Raw genomic sequence first — 17146 nt, 5'->3', positions numbered from 1 at the left:
GGGCCGACCGGAGATAGCCACGCCATTTTAAAGTGGCTGCCGAGGCAGCAAAACGAGCAGCCCCAGTCTCAGTCACAGTAGAGAGGGGCAGCCACACTAGTTAGTGCCTCATGGGAGGCGACACAGCATTGTCCACACACATAGACCCCTACGTGTGTAGGGGTCGCCGCCAGCATTGTACGGGTTTTTGCCCGCAATGGCCAAAGACAAATAATGCAATTTCCTGACTAACTCATTTGGGGTGGCCGTGGCCTCCCATTCGCCTCCCCTACAGAGGAAGAGTAGAGGAGGTGGAGGCTCCGCTCCTGGTGGGACCGTGTCGTGTCACTGACACTTGGTCCCCACTCAGACATTCATTACCTAGGCCCGGAGCCGGGTCTGGCTGCCTTGAATGATCAAAAGGAGGAGTCACATAGCCAGAGACAGAGAGAGATCTGCAAGAGACTAACCAAGAGTGATCACTGCAGACCATGGTTCATCCACATCCAATTTTAGCTCCCCCGAGGCACAGGGCACACAGTGGAGCACTGCCACTCCTCTTTGCTGATGCAATCATTGTCCACTCCAATGGCAACTTCTGGTTTCATGTTGCTGCAACTGCAAGATTAATGCGGTTCAGCATCGAACTTTAAACTCATTTTTAGCCCGGCCCCAGAACTTGATACCGGTACATGTCGTTGACACACACGCACATGAGGCAGACCGAGACGAGACCGGAGACCGGAGCCCAGGACTCCAGCTCCAGGACTCCATTCGGTGGCAGACGAAACACATGTTCAGCAAACCAGTGCCAGTGGCAGTAGCAGTGGCAGTGCCATGGCTGTTGTCCTGCCTGCCCGGCACTTGGTCCCTGGCCCTGTAATTTGTCCCTTACTTGTTGTTTGTTTTGCGCAAAAGTTTGCGGCGACAATTGTTTTGCGGTGTTGCGACAGCACACAGCACATAGCCCAGAAGCACTAGCACTCCCCCTAAGACACACTGCTGCAATGATTGCGATTGCAATTTTCTTTGAAATTTTCTTGTTGCCATGTAATTTTCGGTTTTTGTCCGCATGGCTGCCTGCGGGAAAACGCCAAGATTTATGGCACATCGATTTTTGCCCCCGGAACTTTCATGCGTGCGTTATTTTCAATAAGTGTCAGAGTCGCAAACGATCCATCCATGTCGCGCTTATCATATCGGGACGGCCACTCGGACGTCGCTCATATATCAATTAGTTTGCAATCAATTTAAACTTAATAAACCTTCAGTTCGGACACTTTTAATCGCGATAAGTGGGCAAGGAAGAACCCCAAATTAATAGATAGAGATGGTCTTCGTCCGGTCCACTAGCCTTCGCTGCAATTGCGCAGAGTGCGCCACTGCGTCCAGGGGAAGCAGCCCAGGTATCCGTCCTGGTTGATAAAGGCCTTGTCCTCCCCGCAGGATAGCTGCTTGACGCCATCGTCGGTGCAGAGGTAGTATTGGTTCAACAAATCGGTGGGCTGTGGCTGCTCGGCGCTGATGCCCTCGCAGTCGGGTTCAACAGCGTCCAGGTTGACGCACTGCGGGTTCATCAGAGCAGCTGGCAGGCAGCCCGAGTAGGTGGCATTTCTCACAAAATAATAGTCTGTATCGCACGTATCCTCGTAGACTTCACCACTGATGCAGAAGTAGAATTTGCGTATATCCTCGCCACCCCAGATTTCGTCCTCGTACAGGCACGCCTCTTGATCGCCAGTGGTTCCCACAAGGCTGGCGCTCCAGCACACACCCAAGAGCCCAAGGAATATCAAAAGAGCTGCAAAGGATATTTAATTTTGTAAATATGAATAATTCGAAATGAGTACCAACATACTTTTTTGCATAGTGAATCCTTTCTGAAGGTAGGTTATCCAAAGTTTGTGTTCAATTTGAAAATCTGAAACAGACTAAACTATGTGAAGGCGAGTGGCTGGGCTTTTATAACATTCTATCCAATCAGTCCGACTTATCGCGACTCCCAACTAGGCACCATATCATTGTCAATAGCACTTTGTTTCAGTGATGAGCGAACGTCTTCGAGGGCGATTTTCGGCTACAAAAGTTCCTCATACGCAGTGGTGTGCGCTTATCTTCTCCTTCTGCTATGCAGATAATGGCGAATTCTTGACTTAATTTTCGACTGTTTTCAACAGATATCACGTCTCTCAAGTGGCCAAGGCCTGTACAAATTGATGAGCATTTTCCAAGAATCAGATCCGCACCCGGATGCCTTAAAGGCGTCAGACGCTCGTATTTGGGCTTCTTGGGCCCCATCTGCGGCTGTCTATTGCCCAGAAACTTTTAATTGAATTCTCTCTGAGAGCATGCATCGATGGCAAGCCTATTGGAATTTATGTCGATTATATTGTCAACTTTTCCGTACTCCACGAAGTTTCCCTATTTAAACTTGGCGGTGCCGTAAATAGACTTCCGCAAAAAGTGTCAGGACAGGGGGCACTCTCTGTCTTTCTTCGGGAAACGAAATGGGAAAAGAAGTTCCAATTGACAACGTGACTTAACAACAAAAGTGTCAGCCAGCTGCTGGCGAACTTTTTCCAGGTTATTGAGGCCTGCGACCAGGCCGCAAAGTGGCTTCTTGCCGCTCCCAGGGTCTTCCCCACACTTTAAGCCAAATCAATTAGAAGTTTTGACAGCAGCTGCCTCTGCAGCCGTAAACAAAATCCATTCCATTTCATTATCAGGGTTGGCTTGTCCTAGCCCGGTTCGGTTATGGTTAGGTTCGTAATTAAATTTTCGTCTGATTCGTCTGCAGTAATAATTTCCAAATTTACCCTCATTTGAAAGGCAATTAATGTCCGTGCTATCGCTTTGATAAGACCAGACAGATGTGTGTGGGTGTTGCTGGTATATAGTTGCTAGTAAGTATCATCCAGTAGTCTAAAAATGTATAGTGGTTGTGGTTTTCCTTGACAGTGAATCATTGTCTAACTTCCCCCGTTCTGAAGAAGAGCCATCGAACGATGACAGTGAGCCAGATAGGCATCAGTTATGAAATTGACTGTAGCCACAGGGAGAGTTATAGCCCATACCCAACTGTGGTGATACCATTCGAAACTTATCAATCCCATCGTTCGATTGGAGCAGCAGCAAACTTTAAACTCTGTTGCTTATCTAATCGTAAAGTTGTCTACTGAGAGAACTGAAAAGTGGGAGAGCGACGACGTCACATCGGGCCAAAATAGAAAGGCCCAGACCGAGAGACGATAGACGACAGAAACCATGAAAAATGACTGTAAAAATAGCAATGATAGCGTTGCATGGGCAACATCAGTAAAGTCATGCAATGGGCATGAGTACCACAATGAGTATAAAAACCAAAGACAATGGCGACGCCATCAATCAGTCGAGTCGAGTTTTTCTGTTCGTTCGCACCAGAACCAGAGCCGTAGTGCTACGAAATACATACGAGTACAGCAGCCGTAGAGGAGAGCATATCAATTTATTAACGAACGGCTTATGGGCAAATGATGAAAGCCCGGCAAAGGAAGAACAACACCAGGAGCATCCACATCAGCAAATAATAGCAATTTGCAGTAAGGAAAACCCGGAGAGAGACGAGAGTGCGACGAGAGATAGAGGAGAACTTTGTGTGATAATAAATGTTCTGCATGCCGTTCGTGATGAAATTATTTATGAAAAATAAATGGAATACGCTGCTCCTGATGGTGGTACTACTACTGCCACCGCTGGGGGCGGCACGAGACACTTCCGACCCTGACACGCACACCATGAATGCAACATGCAAACATGCCACCGACATGTGGGGAGATCCGAATCCCAACTTATTCTACATTTGCTCCGCGGACGGACAGCAGCCGCTGCAGCTCCAGTGCCCGCAGGGACGTGGATTTTTCAATGGTCTCGGCTTTTTGGGTTGTTTGCCCTACGACCACTGGCCGGCCTGTCAGATGGCCACGGCCGCGGATGCTGCTGTCCCACTCGCGACGGCGACGGCAACGGCAACGGCGACGGCTGGCTGTGACAGCGATAGCGAGCACTTTACACAACCCTGGCCTGCTCCGGATCCCAATCAATTCTACATGTGCCCCGCCGCGGCGGCCACACCGCTGCTCCTGAACTGCGCCCCCGGCAAGGGCTTCGTGGCCACCTCGGATGCTGTGGGCTGTGCGGATTGGTCCGTGTGGCGACGCCAGATGCAGTGCGAGGATTACTACTGAGCAGCTGCGACCAGCCTCCACGAAATATGTATGAATAGCCGTTGGCAATAATCATCCTTATCCTGGCAACAGTTGTTGCCGCCACTGTGCACACTCGACTCGAATCTTAATTTATTGGGCACATCTCATGGACTCACTGATAAAAGGTCATGTCATCTGCTAGTTTTATCTATAAATAAAGTAAAGTTTCTATATTTAACAAGCCATGGCTCGTCTTCGTCGATAACAGAGCGAAAGATATTTTTGAATATGTTTTCATAAACATTTTGCACAAACAACCTTAAAGAGTGACTTTAAAAGCGGTTCATTAACTCTCATCGGTGGCTATTTATGGGATTAGCTAAATGCAAATTACATTCCATTTGTAGAGGATAATTTTCATTGGAATCGCTGCTCATTTAAGCATATTAAATGATTTTCTTGGATGCAGCATGTGGGGCAAATCCTTTTAGTTCCCAGACTCCCTCCAAAGCCACGCATTATCCTTTGCCATTACTCTCCCTTGTGCTGCCGTTTGCCTGCCTCTTGCCTTGCCCCTGCCTTCCTGTCGGCTGCTGTCTACCGGGTCCTGCCTGATGCCGTGGCGGTCAGCGCTGCCACCCCCCGCACCCGTGCCTGGTAGACAGCTTTGATGTGCTTTTTTACTTTGTCATTCCCCTATGTGGGGATACTTTTTACGGCCACTGTAGCTGTAGCAGCACCAGCAGCAGCTGCTGTCTCCTCCACTCACTTACACTTATAAGCCTTTGTTCTTGCCGTCATAAAACATAGCCCCGGCTCAGGTATACACCAGAATGCGGCATAAGGATGATGACACATGCAGCTGGATGGTGCATAAAAAACGGAACAAAAAGCCGTGCGCTTTATCGGAAATTGCATTCTGCTTTGAGCCCGTCCAGATGCAGGAAATTACTGTCAACTGTTAGCGCCCGGGATGGGAGCACGACCCCAAGACCTAGGACCCACGACCCGCACCATCGCCAGAGCAAGAGCCAGCCTCAGGCTTTAATAAATCTTCAATTTGCATGCATATATATTTTTTCCTTCCATTTGTGCGAGGCCATTAATCAATGGACCCTGGGGGCAATGGCAGGCAACATCACGTATACGTAATTTTAATTGCCACTGGAATAAAAGTGTTTAGTCTGGGCGAGAGGAGGAGAAGGTGTGGGCCAGAGGATGGTCTTCAATTTAATTAAATGTTTGCTTGCTGCTGCTGCTGCTGCTCTCAGCAGAAATCAATGAAGGCGACTTCTTATTTATTGCGTACACTCGACCCCAAAGCCAGGACCCGCAGGAGAAACCGGCACTCGCGTAATGCTGGATGCAAGGATTTTCATCAGCGGAAAACTAATTAGACAATTGGCAACTGAAACGAAGCAGATAATGTTAGGGGAGATTCTTCGTCCAGGGCCAAGAGATGTCCTGGAAAATTAAATTCTTCAATAACAATTGTCAGGGGAAAAAGCATAAATGAATGGAGTATAAAATTGAATACAGCACAATCAGCTGGGAAGCAATAGCTCTTAAAGTCATCTTAAACATCCAGCTATCCAGCTACCCGATTTGGAAGGGGCAATATAGCAATGGAGTTCATAGAAACCACAGGCACTGGCTCCCAAAGGGACGCATGACGCGTCTCGCTCCTCTATTTTGGTCTGGGGCTATTGTAGAGGGACTCTTCATTTCGTTGATTGCCCCACCGCAGGCGCAATAATATTGATCGACTATACGTACAAATGCTGTTCAGTTGCCCTTCAATTTATGTTCTCCCTTTGCTTTAAATTTAACAGAGCAGAGCAGAGCAATGCAGAGCGCACACAGACCCAATGATGGAACGATGGACTGAGAGCAGTGGAGGCAGCAGGGTTAATGTGGCAATGCAAATCCCAAATGTGGACAAAAATGCAATACGAAGTGCAGCGAGCTGGTTGCCGACGCTCTGTGGGTATGGATGCGCATGTGGCACCAAGGCCAGTGCCGGTTAAGGCATGCGTAGCATGCAAGCTACCTGCCTCACAGGGGGTCCATGGCTGTTGCGCTGTGGCAGCTAATATGTGAGTTCCAGGTGCGGACTACCGGGCCCATTATTGACATTTAATACTACTTACGCTATTTACTTTTGATCAGTGTCTTCGCTCCTGTCAACGAGATCGAATAAAGTGCATTGTCAAGAGGAGTTCCAATTGCCACTCTCTTTGGAAGGACACTCACACACACACTCAGACTCCGCTCCGCTCCTGTTGCTGCTGAGTGTGCTGTGGCTTCAATCCATTTACAGGTGTTTGCCCAGAGTCAATGCAGGCGCAGCCAGCCGTAAAACATTTGTCACATTTACATTAAAAGCAGCAGTAAACCCGGGAGCCAGCTTCATCTGTGTTTGCACAGTGCACCGCCGCCATTGCACCGCTGTTGCACGGCACCAAACACCCCACCCCACCCCACCCCACCGTGGCACACAAAGCATCAGGCACACGGACTCCTCGGACCAGTACCCGTTCCCGGACTATGCAATTTATTTGCAGAGTGCACTTGCCAATTAATTCTTATCTCAGCAGCCATGCAGGTTGCCTTTCCCGGCGACTGCATAAATCAATGTGCCTGAAATGATAACTCATCCAAGGCAGGTCGCCTTCGCCCTGCCTCATATGGTCTCCGCATACATATATTCCGGCACACAAATCCTGCTCTAGATCTGCCCCTTCGATTGGAAAGTTTGATTGGAGATGGCGGAGGATACAGCAGCGGGCCGCAGGGGCGGCCATTGTGTGCCAGTGTGGGACCTATTGCAACTCACTCAATTTCATGCTGTCAAATGTGCTGGCAAGACTTTGTCTCCTCTCCTCTCCCCCGCTAATGCCGAAGGCAAGGGCAACTGCTGCACTACGTCTTTACAAATACAAAGGTCTTTGGCCGCCCTCCCAGCGGCTGCGGCGGCGGCGTCTAATTGAATTGCACTGCGATAATGGCCCTGGCACCTCATTCTCAGCGCAGGGCGCTGCCTAATTGAAAAGTGTTGTTACCACGGGCCAAATATCTGCTTCGATTTTGCGATAAATCTGCAATCAGTTTCGTCTGTCTGGCATCAAAGATGAATGCCATTTGGAATTGAGAGCAGTTTGAGGTGAAAGTTGCCGAAGAGATTATCAATTTAAATGAATGCTGTGAGTGATGGAAAATCTTTTGCTTTTGCATTTGCTTGCTCCTCAAATCATTTAATATTCCATTTGGGGTCACCCGTGTGCTTGCCTTGCATTCCAAATGATTCCAAGGCAAACGTTTATGCAACACTTTTCTGTGACATTATTTATGTACGTATGCTAATTGGATACAAAAACCAAGAGGATACAATCCGATTGAAGTTTATACTTATACTGCTCTTCAAATCACTTGAATTTCACTTCAGGGACATTTCAAAGGCGATGCGGGCGGTGTCTTTCGGAGGCGAGGCTGAGGGCATGACAGGAAGATTTGTCTCGCCGTGTGGATTACAAACACAGTCACCGCAATAACGGACTGCCACTGCCACTGCCACTGCCCCGCATAAATTCATATAATTAAAGCGATCCAATTATGGCGAGTCGGTGCCGCTCGGTGCTGCTGTCGACCCTCTTCCTGTCAGCAGCTCTGCCGCGCGCGCGAAATCTGTGGACGAGGACGAGGACGAGCACGAGCATACCCGCTTTCCTTTTGCGAAGGTGGCCCTTGGTGGTGGCGCCTCAGGTGAGGCACACGCAGCCGCTGGGAAATGCTCGCGCGCTTGGGTAATTAATTATGTCAGCTGCAATGACGGGGCTGGAAACATCCGCCGTATACTCGCAGAGGGGCGCAAAAAATTGTGGCCACGGCCTGGGGGCTTGGAGCTGGGCCAGGGTCGACCCTGGGCCCGGCCGGAAACGGAAATAAGCACAAACAGTTGGCGACGGCAGCCGAAACAAACAAGTTGCTCTGAATTTGCCGAAATGATTTATTAGAAACGACATTTCAATTTTTCATCGCCAAGTCCCCGGCGAAGACGGCTGCGAAATAAGAAACGCGTGGAAATAAATAACAAAATTTGCCTGTTGACAAAAATGTAACAATTTCACATGCAACTAAATGCGTATTTCCGACCGGAAGGGCACAGCAGAGGATGGTGGGTGGTGGGTGTTGGTTGAGGGTGCGTAAGGGTATGGCAGGTTGTGGGTCGTTGCCGGATGTAGTGACAGTACTTCCGCTCTGCCGCCATTTTGCTGTTTGATTGAGCCTGTCCCACAGCCAGGGAACGATCCCTTTGAAGGTGCCATCCCCATTAGGTTGAAGGAGCGCACAAGAGTATCCTCCAGAAGTGCTTCAAGAGGAAAAGGACATCTAGACACACACACACACAGGGATACAGGAACGCACACGAAAACCGCAAGGAAACAATAAATTTGCAGCAATGCGAAGCGGAAATGTTTGTAACGGAAATAGAGGAAACGCAGCAAAGTGAAGTGCAGCAGGAGCACAGTGGGAAAGGCAGTAGCAGGATAACAGGAGCACAGTGTCTGTCGTCCTTTCCGCAAGTTGTCGCATGGTGCACGGCAAACAAACAAAGTAATTGGTGCACACAAATTGCCGCCCGCCAAAAGAAGTGGCCAGAAGATGGCAGCAACAACGGAAGAACGGAAGAATGGCTGCTCGAAAGGAGAGAGCAAGTAATGGCTAGTAAATTGTATTATGACCATGATGTTGGCTGCTTTCTACGACCAACCTAATGGCGCCCAGGGTGGGCGCCCAGTCACAGTCACCGGCACATAAATTATGCATATTTAGCCGAGTGAAATTGAAAACTAATTAATTACACTTGCAGCCCCAAGCAGCGGCTAAGAGCCGCCGTGGAGCTGCCCGTGAAGAAAAATGTTGCTCAACTTTTTAATTGCCAGCATCAAGTGTTTTTCAAATTGCTCTTGGCTGTAATTATGGTCGAAAAGTGGCTGAAACGTGAGACATTCTGTGCCGGGCAAGGGTCGCGTAGGATTGCTAAGCTACTGGTCGCTGGAAAGGAGCAAAAGCTCAAAGAGAAAGTTCAGACACTTGTTGGCTCCTGCTAGCAGCTTGACAAACGGGTCGGCAGGGCCCCTTCCCCCAGTTTGAGGTGAATCTTCAAGCGTTTACATGGACTCCTGGCTTTGTATAGCCGGGAATATTTAATGAATTAATGTACGACGGATGTTGGCTGTCTGCCATGAAATGCTTTTGGGGTAAGTTCAGTGTGGCCAAGGTAACGGATTTCGATAAGGTTTACTAGCCCACATCTGGCCACTTCTCATGAAAGCTGCTGTCATGCCTATCCGGGCTAATTTAATGCTTTAAATTCAGAGTGTCAATCAAAGAAGGTATTGATCCATACCAGCCATAGCCATAGCCATAGCCATAGTCCCAGCCATGCACAGCTTAGACAGCAGCAGCAGGAGCAAAAGGCAAATACCAAATAGCATAGGGCAAGGGTCACGTACAGTCGAGTGCCAAAGGGCAACCTTCCACATCTACTCTCTCACCTTTCGGTTCTCCATTCTCCATTCTCCATCTCGTCCTCCATCACCTGTCGTTTGCCTTGGGTTTATATGTTTTGAATTCGATACGTAGGCATAATACAGTTTGCCCGAGCTCTAAGCCTTTTGGGTCTGGGAATGTCGATCCCGGACTCCCGGCCACCCGGCCACCCAGCAATATTTTCGTGCGGCAAGTGCCTGGGAGTTTTATTAGTTGGGGGGTCCAGTGGCAGTAGCAGGAACCCTTTTCAAAAACATGATACTAATAAAAATCCATGTTAATGTTGCATGAATACCAAATAAATTGAGGCAGCCAACACGTACATATGCCATTTCGCTGGCCGTATTTATTGATTGAACATAAAATTGGGCAATTTCATTGACGTTACAATTTTTTATGCCTAAACAGGCGACCGGGGAGCAGTTGCTGGAATTGCTCGGAGATGCCTCCGGGGCTCAAGGCAAACATTGTCTTCTGTAAATAATTTATACCCAACCAAGTGACAAATGAATGCCTTGTCCCGAACGAAGGCTCGGTCCCCGCCTAAGTAGCTGTCACCGCCGCCGGCAGAATTGCAGAGGAGACACACACACACTCTGGCTTATCGATTTCCATGGCTCCTCCTCCTCCTCCTGGCACCCTTCACAGCCAGGCCGGAGGCCGTGGCACGCCTTTCGAAATCAATGCAAGTGGCAGCTGTTGTGGTTGCAACTTTGCTGTTTTTCCCACTCTGATGTGCCTCCCTCCGGATAAACAGCGCTTGATGTTCGCGTAAATGCAGTCAGCAATGGCGACGGCGACGGCGACGGCGACGCTTTCTACTCCTCATTTCCAGCCGCATTATTAATGCATGTGTCTCTGTCTCTATGTCTCTCTGTGCGGGACTGTCGCTTGTTTGAGCAGAGATTTTTAGCGCGAATCAATCAAATCACATGACTGCTTGACTAACAGCCAGTGATTTGATTGATGAACTGCGTCAACGTCAGCTCTGGAGTGCTGGATAGCAACGGGTGGAGCAGTCAAGAGTGAGTCCTGGCTGCTGCACGACTGCCACTTGCGATGACACGCATAGAGCAAACAACAGAGAAAAGGAGCTCCAGCTCCAGCGGAATTAGCTTCATGGGAATGAGGATGAGGCTGAGGCGCCAACCGCTTGAAGAGCAGCGCATTATTGATTAGTGGCTCAAGTCCTTATGGGGGCATTACAGAAGCGGCATTAGATGCTTAATCAAAGTCCCCGACATCAGAGGATGTCACGCCTGATCCCCTTCACTAATGAATATTTAATTTGCTGCCGGGCTTGGCTGGGGCTTCATTTAAAGTCATTTCTTTTCAAGGAATTTTGCAAAAGTTCTGCTCGACAAGAAATGAAATGAGCTTGCATATTTTCTATGTGCAGTTTTCTGTGTCGTAATAAAATATTTTATTACTTTTTAAGTGTATTTGCTACTCGTAAAATTCTGCTGCTTGGCACATTCCCCTTCCCTATTTCATTGCCATCCATTTTTTGTGGAATGTGGCATGCAATGTCACATGTGACGGAATGACTTGGCATCGTCCCGTTCTGGCTTCTGGCATGCAAATTCCAAGTTGACTTCGAGTCAAGTTAGCGAAAGTATGTAAATGTCAGCGCTGAATGCTTGGCAATGCCCTGGAAATGTCTCAGTAATCCGAGTTCGAAATTGAAGGGAACTGGTAAGGATTCTGATGAACTTTCCCCGATTGCACTTGATACGGTTTCAGAATGGATCTTACAAGTGAATGGCTGCTCCACTTACACATTATATGGGAGTCCTTGGTGTAGGGGATTCCACTTCGTCATATGAGATTCGGTCCCTTGGCCTCCAGCTGGGGGCTCCTGTAATTTAACTGCACTCTCCTGCCTGGCTCTTGGCCACATACTCGTCTTCCACATATTTTTTATGCAAATGTGCGAAAATTTCATCGCACACATAGACATCAAATGAAATTGTATTTCTGCGGCAGGGAAAGTACATACAAAAAGTAAAGCTCGACAAAGGCAGAGGGGGAGACAGAGAAATGTCTTATTCTCCCGGCATCGTTGTCCATGGCAGCACTCTGCTGCTGGTTCCTTCACTGCTGATGCCACTCCTTCTGCCACAGCTCATGCTCCGACTTCCACTGATGCTCCAGCCTGGGCGGCTGGTGCTGCGGCTGCTGCTGCGGCTCATCATCATCACCGACAACGACGACGACGACGACGACGACGGCGACGGCATCGTTCCCATTTCATCATTGTCATAACTTTGTGTCACAATTTTACACTCCCTGCCCCACCGCCTCCGCCAGCAGGTCCCATGTGTCCACGTTGCAAGCAGCATCATTTTCCGACTCGAGAATGTAGACACTTTTTTTGTGGCTTTAGCCTGTCATAGATCCTTCCGCCACTAGATAAAGGAATTCGATTTGTTTTTCGGCTGCAGCTAAACCATTTTGTACACATATTACAATATTTCGGCCTGCCTGCGAGCGGCATTTGTGCAACAACTGTGACTGGCACGGGGCAACAACTGCCGCTCTTTGGGGCTGTACATCTGCCTGCCCCCGGGAGAGCCCTGCACCGGCAAACAAACTATTTCAGCATTGGGAAAAATGCTTTCATTCTGCATATGAATGGGATTTTCCTGCCGTTTTTCTTTGTTTGTGTCCTGTTGGACATTTTCAGCAATTTATCGTGCCATCAACGGGGAGAAGCTGCTGCCAAAATCTGCTTAGAGGCGGAACGTATGCCTGGTGTCCGTGCTGGAGAGTTGGCTCCGACTTGGCGACGGCTGCAGAATGTTTTGCATCTTTGGAAGAAAGTTTGTTGCGAGCGAGCACAAACGACTCCATTGCATAATGTGATGATTGCGAAAATTGAAAGTAAACCGAAAATTTATGCCGCCCGAAATGCAAGCTCCGCTCCACAGAATCTGTGGAAGTTAACGCTTCCCCAGAACTGACTGACAAACTCCTTTAAGTGGCCAAACTTTGGTCGTGGCTAAAAAAAGCTAAGAAGGGAACAAGTGGAAGTAACTTTTACATTGTAAGTCCGCCTAGCGAGTGCCCAGGGAGACTGAGAGGCAGAGAGAATAAATGTTAACAAGATGACTACGGGGCAAAAAATGTTCAGGCACTTTCATTGTTTCGCCTTTGAATGGAAAAAATTAACTGAACTGGACTGGACTCGAGAACCTCTCAAATACAGTCGGGGCATTGGGCATGCCACATTTGGTGGCTGGCGAGACTGTGTGGCAGCAGCAGGGCATACCGTGGAATGCCAACTTTTATTTGCATTTGCCAGCCAATAAAACAAAGTTGGCCTGTGCGCATATTACGCGCAAATGAAACGCCCGGACGGACAGTCAATGGCATTGAAGGTTGTCGCCCGCCATTCGACCCGCACCCATTCATGCCCACGCCCCCCCCCCCCCCCCCCTCTTACCCTGCCCCCAATCACTGTCATTTGGCCAAGTTTCTGGCGCATAAACTTTTGCTGCAACATTTGCCATCGCATTGTTTCCAAAGCATTTCTTTGGCAGGAACTGGTAACAGGGAACAGGGAACAGGCAACAGGGACTGCTGCTGCTTCTGTTGCTGCTGGAGGGGCAGCGAAATTAAAGTGCATTGTATGCTAAAAGTTTTCCTCCAGCAAACCGGAACAATGAAAAGTTCATGAAAATTTTTGCTTCAACGCATAAACAATAAACATAAAACTTTTGACCATTAAAAACGCGCCACGGCCCAAGTGACAGTTGCTGTGCCTCTGGCGATGTCGGGGGTCTCTGAGGATTGAGGGAGGCGGGGCTGTAGCCTGAAGAGCTTCCTTTCAAAGTTTTGTGTTGCTCTAATGACAAAAATCGGCTGTGAATTTGATGTTTGGCCAAGAAGTTTCCAGCACCCTATTGTTGTTGCTGCCTCTTAGCCAAGCCAAGCGAAGTGCTCTGCTCAATAGGGAGATCAGCGAGGCCAGCTGGAGGATTCAGTGGAAAAAGTAAACTTTGATGGTGTGGATAGCATTTTTGAGAAGGTGAAGGATCGCTGGGATCTCGTGATGGGTGTAAAACTTATTCTTTATGGCGGAAATCGTTACTTCAGATGCGTGAATGCCTAAAATCTATGCAATATAAACATTTTCAAAGATTCGCTCGATAAGAATCAATTTCATATTCCACTGTTCCAACTCGAAGCAAATTTGTAATTACATTTTTAATAATACTTATATCACGGATAGCATAATAATACTTATATCGATACATTTTTTTACCAATTGTGTTGTCCAAATTCCTGCCGTTTTCCATAGTGTGGTTGATTTCCATAATTCTCTCAAATATCGTCTGCCAATGTAAAAGCTTATTCTGCTTCATTGCTTCAGCGTTCATATTCCATTGTCCCAAATCGCAACATATGTTCCAATTCGCAATACTTATATCGATACATCGATACATTTTATATCGCTGTAAGTTCATCTCTGGCAAGTGTCAATTTTTTCTCCGAAGTATATTTAGTTTTTTCAGTGAAAAGCCGGTAACGAAAAAAAAAATGTCTGACTTATCTCTAAGTAAAATGCCCAAACATTCGCGATTCAATGGCAAATGCAGCCCGGAAAAGGAGGAGCAGCTGCGCGACCAGATCCACAAGGAGTTGACCAAAGCCAGGTACTGCGCCAACCCGACATACAAGTGCAGCTTGGTGCGCATTGAAGGGTACAAGTTTTGCATTCGCCACATTCTTTGGGATCCACTTGCTCCCTTCCGTCGGTGCGCGTTCGAGTACTTGAACAGACGGCAGTGCATAAACGCGGTGCCCAAGTATGATGCCAGGAAGAAGGAGATACTGACGCCACTTTGCTTTGAGCACAATCGTCAGCTTCAGATGCGCAAGGCTCGGATGACCTTGGGCTGTTTTCGGTCTGGCGTAGAGACCAATGAGACGTTGCTCAATAGTCTTGCTCATCACTTGAATGTGAAGGAGCCCGAGGCTCCGAAGCCCGTGGACAATAAAGATGAAGACGATGATGTGATTGATGTTGTGTCACCGCAAGTGACGCCTTTTCGTACGTACAATTATATTCACGCCATTGCGTGCTCTAAACCTAGTTTTAATGTTCCTTACAGTGCCCCAAGAATATCGCAACAGTGTGGAGAATGTTGCAGGAGCGGTGGTTTCACGCAAGCGCATTATGGAATATGCATCCGATATTTCGAGCGATGATGAGGACCCGCCTTGTGCACGGAACACCCTACCAGATGTCGAATTTGATGAGTCTGATTATGAAAGCATCGACTCCGACTACGATGATCCTCTAAAGTAAGATCGCTACTCACCCCAATCGTTGTGATGTCCCTTAAACCTTATTCTTTGTCTGCAGACACGGCGGCGTCTACACTCGTCCCGAGGCCGTGAAGAACACTCTAAGAAAAGTGGAGAAACTTCAGACTCTGTACGGCGAGGAGCTCAAGTTTTTGGCACGCCACATGAGGAAGCGACGGCGCCAGTACTTAATTGACTTACGCAAAGAACAGGAAACCTACTGTGCAGTTCAAACACTTCACGCGTCTGCCACGAGAACTCACAGTTGTATTTATATTTGCAGGCAGCATTTTGGATCAGGCTAAGAAATCACCGCACGAGCTGAAGCTCTACCAAAAGCTGAGGGCTCTCAACAGCTATCATCGTCGCCAGGGTAAAGAGGCGTATTTCTACAAGAGATACAGAGAGAAACGCGACCAGTCCAAGCACGACTACGTGCGCAAGACTTTCTACGTCTCAAAGTGCATTTTCAATTTGTACGGCCATCAGTGTGGACTGCCAGCGATACAGTCCACCAAGCACTGCCGCAGGCATATTCTATCGGATAGACGCCAGATGATATTCCGCGATTGCGGTGAGGAACGCAACGGCAATGTCTGCCAGGATCCTGTCTGGGACCTGGGGAACGAGACATGTGAGCTACATAGGTCCCTGGAGCCGCCTAGGAAGCAGTATAAGCAAAAGGTGAGCCGAATATGTCATCAACTGTTAAGCCACACAACAAAAACAACTTAAAACCAGTGTTTTTTTATTCATACGCCTTAGCTTGAGTCTATAGACTTTGTAGACAATTATTAGTGTTTGCATGTACTGCTGTGATTGAACCTGAATAAATTACCCACCTATTATCCCTCAGTTCTATGAGCCACCGATTAATGCACCAGCAGAAAGTATTTTTGCCCCACGTTCCACTGTCGATCGTTTTGTACTTAATCAGACGTGGACTGAACCGACCCCAGCGGGTCAAAATATCACGGATACCTCGTCTGCTGCATTTGACTATGATGTCGATACGCTATCAGGACTTTCAAACTTTATAGCCAATGAGTTTCTTGATGTGGGTAATGAAGTAACCGTAGGTCTTGAAAATGTCAGTCAAGATACAGAAGCTACTGATCAAGGCAATATCGCAATTGGACAGGATTTAGACCAGTCCGTAATTCTATCAACTGTTGGTGAAGCCAACAACAGTCTCAGTGATATTATGAAAATGCTCGAGGGCATCGAAAGTGCCCCTTGGTTTGAGTCCACAATGAACGACTTATAAAGTAACCATGCATGTAATTACTTCTAATCACAATCATCTATAGAATGTTATCTTTTGTTCATAGTTTTCTCTTATTAACAAATATTTATAATATGTATATGTCTTTCACAGAAATCTGGAGACGCCGGCCTTATACAGAAACAGACTGCCGATCAACTTCTCAAGGATCTTGCCGCACATGTACAGACAATCAAAAAAGGATCTTCAAGGCAAATGACATTTTGTAAATCTGTGCGAACAAAAAACATAACAAGACAACATACAAGACTTTGTTCACACCAAATACTACAGATCCACACATATACATATGTACTTCTAAGCCCTTGAAATGGAATATATAAAATGTATGTTAACATTTAAGCCACTGAAGGCGGTACTTCTTTTAGATGTAAGCCTGTTCCTATAATATTCCGGAAGAATACTTTGGGATACGTGAAAATGATCGACCTCAAACCTTTCTAATGACACAAGTATCTTGTGGAATGGCAAACATTTTCAATACCCTTTAATCACGGTATATTTTTCCAATTCTAATTTATTCTCTACTCTATTCTCTGTTGGCTCAGCAGAGCTTTTTGTATTCTATAAAATACAAATACTTTGCCTAATCTTGTTACATATAGCGTTTGCCTTAGTTGGCAACACGCACATGAAGCAAAGTCAACCACAAACAGATTTCAGAAATAATTCCCATACAATAAAGAAAACATTCGCTGGGGAGCGGAGCTCTTTCTTGTCAGAGATCTGCGCATGCGTCGCGGACAGAGAATGGTAATCTCTTATACCATCGGAGAGAACCGGATGCTGGAGAGATTTGGATGGTTTTGAGAGAGGGCGACCAAGAACAAGA

At 47.5% G+C, this 17146-nt stretch overlaps 3 protein-coding genes across 3 annotated transcripts; 2 read left to right on the top strand and 1 right to left on the bottom strand.

The window, feature by feature from the left end:
- Positions 1 to 1328: 1328 nt before the first annotated feature.
- On the bottom strand, positions 1329 to 2277 carry LOC6598753. Its single transcript, XM_002023751.1, has 2 exons — positions 2226 to 2277; positions 1329 to 1780 (listed from the first exon to the last, which is right to left on the bottom strand). Exons 1-2 carry the CDS (start codon positions 2275 to 2277, stop codon positions 1329 to 1331), a joined length of 504 nt encoding a protein of 167 aa, XP_002023787.1.
- A 1110-nt stretch (positions 2278 to 3387) lies between these two features.
- LOC6598752 lies at positions 3388 to 4357 on the top strand. Its single transcript, XM_002023750.2, has one exon. It carries the CDS (start codon positions 3624 to 3626, stop codon positions 4200 to 4202), a length of 579 nt encoding a protein of 192 aa, XP_002023786.2. The 5' UTR covers positions 3388 to 3623; the 3' UTR covers positions 4203 to 4357.
- A 9924-nt stretch (positions 4358 to 14281) lies between these two features.
- LOC6598751 (KAT8 regulatory NSL complex subunit 2) lies at positions 14282 to 16472 on the top strand. Its single transcript, XM_002023749.2, has 6 exons — positions 14282 to 14772; positions 14834 to 15026; positions 15088 to 15251; positions 15313 to 15713; positions 15886 to 16309; positions 16408 to 16472. The coding sequence occupies exons 1-5, from the start codon at positions 14283 to 14285 to the stop codon at positions 16294 to 16296; spliced, it is 1659 nt and encodes a 552-aa protein (XP_002023785.2). The 5' UTR covers position 14282; the 3' UTR covers positions 16297 to 16309; positions 16408 to 16472.
- Positions 16473 to 17146: the final 674 nt, after the last annotated feature.

The sequence above is a fragment of the Drosophila persimilis genome, unplaced genomic scaffold (genome assembly GCF_003286085.1).
Source record: "Drosophila persimilis strain 14011-0111.01,24,50 unplaced genomic scaffold, DperRS2 tig00000000-arrow-pilon, whole genome shotgun sequence".
NCBI lineage: Eukaryota > Metazoa > Arthropoda > Insecta > Diptera > Drosophilidae > Drosophila > Drosophila persimilis.
Note: the sequence above shows the minus strand (reverse complement) of the source record. Positions and strands in the feature narration are given on the sequence as shown.

Bases quoted from the DNA above. Each gene is read 5' to 3' on its own strand.
- LOC6598753 (XM_002023751.1), bottom strand. From the start codon at position 2,277: ATGGGGCCCAAGAAGCCCAAATACGAGCGTCTGACGCCTTTAAGGCAT. The intron at 1,781-2,225 runs GTGCGGATCTGA...TATCCTTTGCAG, and splicing joins GACGCCTTTAAGGCATCCGG to CTCTTTTGATATTCCTTGGG.
- LOC6598752 (XM_002023750.2), top strand. From the start codon at position 3,624: ATGTTCTGCATGCCGTTCGTGATGAAATTATTTATGAAAAATAAATGG.
- LOC6598751 (XM_002023749.2), top strand. From the start codon at position 14,283: ATGCCCAAACATTCGCGATTCAATGGCAAATGCAGCCCGGAAAAGGAG. The intron at 15,027-15,087 runs GTAAGATCGCTA...CTTTGTCTGCAG, and splicing joins GACTACGATGATCCTCTAAA to ACACGGCGGCGTCTACACTC. The intron at 15,714-15,885 runs GTGAGCCGAATA...ATTATCCCTCAG, and splicing joins GGAAGCAGTATAAGCAAAAG to TTCTATGAGCCACCGATTAA.